This window comes from Mus pahari, chromosome 14 (genome assembly GCF_900095145.1).
Source record: "Mus pahari chromosome 14, PAHARI_EIJ_v1.1, whole genome shotgun sequence".
Lineage (NCBI taxonomy): Eukaryota > Metazoa > Chordata > Mammalia > Rodentia > Muridae > Mus > Mus pahari.
Genome location: NC_034603.1, coordinates 66,967,218 through 66,975,679, shown reverse-complemented (window position 1 = coordinate 66,975,679; position 8,462 = coordinate 66,967,218). Strand labels below are relative to the sequence as shown.

General features: G+C 47.2%; 1 protein-coding gene across 1 annotated transcript in view; it reads left to right on the top strand.

Moving 5' to 3' along the window:
* The window catches only part of Krt23 (keratin 23), a 15,976-nt gene extending 8,945 nt beyond the window's left edge, over window positions 1-7,031 (top strand). The window contains exons 4-8 of the mRNA XM_021214107.2: window positions 831-992; window positions 1,079-1,201; window positions 3,874-4,094; window positions 4,923-4,960; window positions 6,937-7,031. Of these exons, the coding sequence (XP_021069766.1) occupies window positions 831-992; window positions 1,079-1,201; window positions 3,874-4,094; window positions 4,923-4,960; window positions 6,937-7,031 (639 nt within the window). The remainder of the gene's footprint in view (window positions 1-830; window positions 993-1,078; window positions 1,202-3,873; window positions 4,095-4,922; window positions 4,961-6,936) is intronic.
* Window positions 7,032-8,462: the final 1,431 nt, after the last annotated feature.

The following is an 8,462-nucleotide window of genomic DNA, read 5'->3' as shown; positions in this document are numbered from 1 at the left end:
CACACACACACACACACACACACACACACATTCCCCCTCCCCTCATCTGACCCTTCCCTCTCTCTTTCCCCCTTCCTCTTCTCCTCCCTCTTTTCCCCCACCCCCTTTCACTCTCCCTCTCTCTTTCTCCATCTCCCCTTTCTCTATCTCCCTCTTTCTTCTCATTCCATCTCCCTGTCTTGCTTCTCTCTGTCCTTCATGAAGTGAATAGCAACTTTCCCATGAGTTCCTATTACATGTTTCCTGAGTGTGCTGTGTCTCATTGTTGTGACTGTGACAGAAACAATCTTTAGGGAGGGGAAATTCATTTGGGCTAACAGTTTCAATGGCTCCATTCATGGCTACTTGACCCACATACCTGGGCAGTGTGATGCAGCATCAGAAGTATAGGGAAAAATAGTTTCTTCATTTCATGGCTTCAAGAGATAGACAGACAGGAAGGAGCCAGGGATAAGATCTCTCCAAGGACCCAAACACAGGGGCTCACCAGAAAAGCCCCAAATCTCCCAAAGCTTTCTGAAACAACCAAGAAAAATGCTAATGGCTGAGAACCAAGCCCACACAGTGCATGGCCCTCCTCCTCTCCATGGGGAGACATTTTATACCCAAACCATGGTACATGTGTTATGTTGGTCTGTATCTTATAAAGTTTTGGGAAAAAATGCACACGATGTCAAGTCGATCTGTAATAACTACGAAATTGCCATGCCAGTGAGAGTGGCAACCACAAAAATAGAACCATTTACCAATGCCAATTAACACAACAACCCAGCCTTCTGATTGTCACGGGCCAATTCATTGTCTCTCTCTCTCTCTCTGTTACTAAACAGGAAATGGAGGAGAATCACTTGCCGAGTGACTTCAAGGTCAGTGTGAAGGTGGACACGACTCCAGGAGAAGATCTGATTAAAGTCTTAGAAGATATGAGGCAGGAATACGAGTTAATAATAAAGAAGAAACATCAAGAGTTGGACACCTGGTTCAGAGAGCAGGTAAAAGAAGGGTGACCAGACACCCCGATTCTTCTATCCCCACACGTCACAATGCTGATGTCGTCCCGCATATGCTTGCTCCACAGTCAGCCGCCATGGCCCAGGAGGTGGCCAGTCCAGCACCTGTACAGGGCAACCAAAGTGATATCCATGAGCTGAGGAGAACATTCCAGGCCCTAGAGATTGACCTGCAGGCCCAGCACAGCAGGGTGAGTTGAGCTAAGAGAATCCTGGACCCTCAACAGTCTCCTTCATAAGGCCTTCCTTGACCTTGTCCCCTGGCCCCAGCTCCCCGGGCCCCTTTGGAATTCTCTCATTGTCTACTTTCCATTCAAAATGTTCATGTTGAGAACGAGAAGAAATGTGTGCAAAGGCACAGCTAGATTTTGACTGAGGAGCTCTTTATATCCAGTGCTGTTGGAAGTCAAATTGCGCTTTCCTGGGAGGTCTTGACCTTCTCATTCTGACAAAAAGGAAACCAAAGCTCCAGACAGTTAACAAATTTAACAAAGGTCACACAGCTTGTGAGTGGCTGGTGGTGAGGTCATGTGATTTTATGGGCGAGGGATGCTAGACAGCCCCCTTCCCCATAAATATTGTCTATCAGTCTTCACCCCACTTATAACCAGTATGCTCCCCAACCTCCAATAAAAAGAAATTCAAGCATGACAGGTAGCCAATTTACCTGTGCTGACTCCAATGTACTCCTCTGTTCACTATGTATGTGACCTGTCACCCACTACCCTGCAGATGTTCTTGAGGGTAAGCCATTTCTATTTTCATTGCTGTTTGGTAAGATAGCTTGTGTGAGTGCTGTATCCAAAATTCATGCCACTCAACCTACCATTTTATTCATATCGACTGAACCTTCTGATCATCACCAACGTAGCTCCTGAGAGTAGATTCTTTACCCTGCATTTTGAATATGCTTAATTAGTTCATTTGTCTTGCAAAAACCATATGGTGAATAACCTTGTTTTGTGAATTAATGATAGTGAGATCAGACATTAAAATGTGCACCGTCAGCCAGGCACGGGGATGCGTGTCCATAACCCCAGCACTTGGGAGGTTGCAGAAGGAAGATCATCAATTTGACACTATCTGAAGCTGTGTAGTGAGGACCCTGGCTTCCATGAGAATATGCGTTGTCTAGGTGGCAGTCATGATCACGGTGCAACGCCCTGCAGGGTCCAGTCTATTTCAACTGCCCAATTGCACAATAGTCCTGGGGTCAATATGGCTCTGATGCCTGTGTTCCCCCTCTGGCACTATGCGCAGCATTGAGAATTTAGTGATGAACATTGAGGATGTAAACCACAGTTCTGCCAATCATCTAAATATATGTATGTCGGGCGGGGAAGATTGCACGGGAGACAGGGAGACACAGCAGAAGGAGGAGCTGCCACCTTAAACACCGTGACCACCAGACAGCTGAGGAAAGGTCTGAGAGAGATGAGGAGGGTGCTCTATGTGGCTACAGGTTGGAGAGGAGCAGGGAGGGGACAGCAAGTGTAAAAGCCAGGAGGCACAAGTGTGTTCTTGCAGCAAAGATAAAGAAAGGGGAGAAGGGGAGAGGAGAGAAGGGCAGGGAGGGAATAGGGAGGAGAGGAGATAATGGGTCAGGTCACAATGGATCCAGACAGCATGGGGTTCTCTAGGCTATCTTGGAGTGAGGATTCACAACAACCAGTGTAGCCAGCCCCTTGAGGAAGTCTACTGTCTGTGCAGGGAAGCAGAGGCGCTGGATGTGGTCTGTGAGTATAGATTTAAGGCAGAAAATCAAGGTAGGATCATCTAGAAGAAAGGGCAATAATGAAGGCAGGGAGCAGTGGAGGCGATGGCAGCAGATGGCTCATGTCATCGGAGGTGTTGGGTACCCGGACATAGATCAAGTCCGTGATTGGAAACAAGGCTGAGTGACTGTTGGTGTTCCCTCCAGGTGTGAGGCTAAGGGCTGAGAGGGAGAAAGTGAAGATGAGGGGTGAGGAAAAAAGGGAAAGAAGGAAACAGACCTCTGGGAGGATGAGAGGGTGCCTGCAACCAGGGGAATACGGTTTGATAGCCGGACAGCATGAATGAGAGTCCACTGAAAACGAAGCAGCCATTCAAGGGTAGGTAGCTAATAGGATTATGGTTTATCTCCTTAAAATTAAAGTTCTGCAGAAAAGCAGGTGGTGAGTCCGTACAGCATGAGGGCTTGATATCAACCCTACCAGAGATGCTTTGTTCTAAAGTTCCAGAATTTTCCTCAAAAACGGCAGTCTGTCACTATTGGGTATCAGAGCCTATCACTTACAACCTAGACTAGATTTACCAAATGACTGGACACTTGGTTATTATTTGAGTTTAAGATCAATGTCTAAGTTATTTTTAAGCATATGGGAACATCCGTTGTGATGGTGAGATAATGTTTGTGAACATATTTATCCTTAAAATGTTACTCACGGCTCATCTTGAATTCCAAGTGTGATCACGCAAAACCCATTCTCTATTGCACGTGACATCACTCCATCAGACTACTCTCTGAGGATGCAGCCCCTCTCCCTCCTGGAATTCTCCACCTAACCAGAGATTAAATAGAAACATTAGGAATAGTTCAAAGCCACGCAGCTCCTGTCTGATCCCCAGTGTGTAAACCATCAGGGCTAGGGGATGCAGTGGCATTGTCAAGAGCTCCCTGACACAATGGCTTCTTGCCAAACATGGCATCAGAAGACCCAGCACTGACCCCCCAAGTCCCAACCCTGTCAGTCAGCCTGTCTCTCCCCAGCATCACCCCCACAATGCCTTGCAGAGAGGTCAGAGTAAGTTAACACTGCGTAAGCCCGTGCTGCCGACGGCCCCAGTAGACTAGTGAATGGGCTATCATTCTGGCTTTCAGAAATCCGCTTTGGAAAACATGCTGACAGAGACCCGGGCTCGGTACTCCTGCCGTCTCCAGGACATGCAGCAGATCATCTCCCACTATGAGGAAGAGCTGATTCAGCTCCGCCAAGACCTGGAGCGTCAGAACAACGAACACAAGCTGCTGTTGGGCATCAAAACCCACCTGGAGAAGGAAATTGCCACCTACCGCCGGCTCCTGGAGGGAGACACCGAAGGGTGAGGCAGGGGCAGCTGGAACGTGCTGGATGTGACGCTCCCATGCATGGATGTGTCCCCAGGGTCTCAGCCAAGAGACAGAGAGAGAGAGAGAGAGAGAGAGAGAGAGAGAGAGAGAGAGAGAGAGAGAGACTAATTTTCTCTGAAGATTCCTGTATCAGGCTTTTCATTAAGTCTGAGCTGAAAGGGTGGCTCTCCCTGGATGTAAAGGTTCGCTCTCAGAGCCGTTAGTAATGGTTCAAAGCAGAGACGGGGGAAGGACGAACAGGTATGACTGCTGTGTTTCTCCAGTAGAGTGCACTCACGCTGAGTTCAAAAAGAAAAACCAAAGGCAGGAGGAAGATTTGTAGACTAACAGCAGAGAAAGATTCGCTAAGAGAGTCAAGATTTTCAAACTGGTATTTCTGACCATCCCCGAAACCGTAGCTAGCCATCACAAGGTCCATGTGTGTCCTCTGATCCAAAAACAGGGGGCAGTCAGAAGGTTTTTTTTTTTTTTCAAACTACATGAATAAAACGTGGTTGGAACAAACTATGCCCAGTCTGAGGAGCTCAGAAACCCCAGACTTGAGATGCAAACTCCAGAAAGGATATTGGTGACTGCAGGAAGACCTGGAGATTTGGAGAATTCTCCTGACATCAGGGCTTCTGGAAGGTAGCCCTCTCTTCAGGATCCAGTTGTCCCCACGACCTCATAATCTTGAATCTGTCAGTTTTAATTATCCTCCCTATAGAGCTGAAAAGTAGCAAGCGTACAAAGGAAGGACCAAGAGAAGGGCTGACTGTGGATAACTTGACTTTTATTGTTTTCCTTTTTTGCCTTCCTAGGACGATGGATGGATCTGAGGCAAGGCTGAAAGATAAAGGTGAATCTGTTTCATCCTGCCGTTGTCATATTGCTTCAGCTAATCGGCCTGTCTGCCGACTCCACATTAGTCATAATTCATACTTGGCTCCCCAATGTCCTCAGTTCAATTTTTATTTTCTTCCTGGACAGCCAGAATCTTTCAATTAAGTTAATAGTTTAGGCATCTCAGAGCAAAGTGGGCCCTGGTTATTTTAGCAGAGGAACACTAAATATTTCCCGTTTAAAGAGCTTAGGAACAAATGAATTAGGGGTTTGGGGTGGGGTTTCTTTTCTTACATATTTTCATGGACATAATGAGGCATTTTGAGGATGGAACACAACACTAAACATGAAATTTAGTTATGTACATACATATGGCCTATAGACAGACCACATTAATATATATGCATATATACACATTACATATTCATATACATACACATTTACATACACATACATATACACATATACATAATATTTTTTGAATGGAGTCAAGTCTTGCCATGTATAATGTTCCCCACAGCATCATGACACTGCCCCAAAAGCTTGAGAAGTTGGAGCATTTGGGACTTTGGAATTTTGACTAAGAGAGACTCAGCTTGTATATGCAAACTCTTTGTAAAGACATAGATTGAAGTGGTGATTGTTAGAATTCTCTCTCGCTCTTAAGTCATGAAGTCTGTTAAGTAGACCCCTAAGACATTACATGGCATCAGTCCCCAAGCCTGGCTGCGTTGAGCAGTAGGGGTGCGCATGAGATTTGAGTAGGGAATCAGGAAGGATGTGTTTGGAGGCCAGGTGAGGTTGGGACTGTGATACAATGTCTCTCTCTCTCTCTCTCTCTCTCTCTCTCTCTCTCTCTCTCTCTCTCTCTCTCTCTCTTTGGTTTTTCGAGACAGGGTTTCTCTGTATAGCCCTGGCTGTCCTGGAACTCACTTTGTAGACCAGGCTGGCCTTGAACTCAGAAATCTGCCTGCCTCAGCCTCCCGAGTGCCGGGATTAAAGGCGTGAGCCACCACGCCAGGCTGTATCCTTCTCTTGAACAGGCAGGCTGTCTAACGGTAGGCTCGAGACAGAGCAAGCATTTCCTCTTTGAAGGGACAGGAACAAGAAAGAAACAACCAAAGGTTTTACTTTGTCCAACTCGATATTCTCACATCTGTGACCCGGGAACCACATTGTCTCAGAATACCATGAACATATGACAGAAAAGTTTAGCACAGATCAGCATGGACCATGCATTGCTTTCTCGTTAGATGTTTTAATAAATTTATTTGAAGGCATTAGCGATTTAGAGAACCTGAGGCGAGCTGAGGCGAACTGAGGCGAGCTGAGGCGAGCTGACCGTTTCAGAGCAGCTGCTCTAACTGCCCTGTTTCTGAAAGATTGGACAGAGGCCACAAAACCTCTTCTTAGCTACATCCAGGGGTGGGAAACCCAATACTTGATTACAATCTGCTGTATGCTGACGAGAGCCTTGAGTTTTACAATTCCCCTTCTACATTTATTAATGGGTTCCATTCTCCCCTGTGTTGATTTACTGATGTATCAGCAAAGCACTTATTCAAATCAGGGATGGTATCGTTGAGAACAGTGAACATCCCTGGCCTCTCCCCCACCCCCACCCCTTGCCATGTTTCTAGAGCTTAAAACAAGATGTCCTGGATGGCCTGTAGTACTCTGTAGTGAAGAGCCACAGAGTCCTCGTGAGGAGAAAGCACTCCTCCAGAGCTAGTAGCCAGCGATCAGCTTCTGTACCCGGTTCTAGAGCTCCAGAAAGTAACATTGCTCAGAGAGCTCTGCTTTCTGAAGGAAGTGGGGATTTCCTGCAAGGTCAGGCCTTTCCCCCCTGTGGCAGAGCCCACCATATAGCTTGGTGAGAATTCTACAAGACACAGAAAACCTGCAGGGGCTGGGAGCAGGGACTTGAACGTGAGCTTGGCGGCAATGGTCGGGGAAGCCCAGCAGTGACTTCTCCGGTGGTCTTGCCCTCAGGATCTGAAGCTTCAACCATCAAGGCCATCACTCAAGAGAGTGTCAATGGAAGAATTGTTCTTTCTCAAGTGAATGAGATCCAAAAGCATATATGAAGCCAAGAAGTCTCTACCTGTTGTAAAAACCACACTCCCCCTATGGAAAGTCCTTCCCTCCACTCTAATGGGTGAGTCTCAACGGAAATCCTTGGAGTTTTCAGATTCAGAAACTTTTCTCTATAATGGTCTCACAGGACTGCCCGTGATACTCTTAATATATTGTTGGAATTTTTGAGTGAAAGAAGAAGTTTATAAATTAAAGGTCTACTCTCCTGCTCTCCATGGTATAGTGTCCAGGGCCCATCGATGTGCCTTTGGTTTGGAGCCAATAAACCTCCACACAGGTGGGATCCTGTCTTCTCCTATGTCATCAGGCAAGACAGGGCCTCAGGGTCTTCCTATTGAGATGTGTGTGGAGCACTTCCAAGAAAGATCTAGAGGAATCTTCAACTACCATATGTGTTCACCCTGAAGCTGTGTGCCCAGAGATAAGGCATGGTTCTTGAGGCTCTCTGGAGCCTTTTCTGCTAGCAGAAAAGAGGGCGGATACATAGAAAGGAAATTTCTCTAAGGTGGCCAAATATATGTGGGAAAGTAGATGAGCACATAGATATAAATTCAAATTAAGAAAGGAGATTAGGGGTGGATTTCATTAAACAGGGATGCTAAGACCCAAATTACCAGTCCCAGGAACTAAGGACCTATGGCGATCTATGACTGGTGGCTAACCTACTGGGAAGATTGCCTCTGTCCCCTCAAGAACAGGCTATTGTCTCAGGTTCTAAGGGACTAAGCCAGCATGGCTGTTTCAGAAGAGCTCTACTGGGGAAAAAGAGCAAGAAGGGCATGTGTCTGTGAATATGTCACCAGAATATGGGAGCATGGAATGATGGGACATCAGCGGCTTAAGAGACAAACATTGGATAGGCACATGCCCATTTTACAAACGAATAACCGGATACCCAGAGAAGTGAGGGTGTTTGCTAGCTGCTCCCCAGACAGGTGCTGCTGGACAGAGACCTGTGTCTCATGGTCCCTCCATGGTGCTGGATGATGCTCTGTGGGAACTAATAAGGGGCCTGGGGAAGGAGGGGGAATGGAGGATAGCCCATGTCCCGCCAGAGTTCCTCCTATGCTCTGGACAGGCAGACGTGGGAGGGCTGCCAGATGCTTTCCACTCAGCCACGGGTGGGCATCCAAGCCTCTGACCCACTCGACAGGGGGCAGGGGGGACAAGGGGCAGCCCCCAAAACCAAAAGGGGCCCCGGGGTACACCCCGTAGCCCTGGGTTATGGGAGAGAGGGCTGAGGAAAGAGAAGTTCCCACACAGGCGACAGTGAGCGCAGTGGGCCTTGGCTGGAGCACAGGAAGGCCTTCCATTGGGAGATTAGAAACAGCTCATTAAGAGAAAGCCTATCCCATCCTCCAAGCACAGTGGGCCTTGATGAGCAGAGACAGTCTATGGTTTTAGAGCTTTATTGTAGAAGG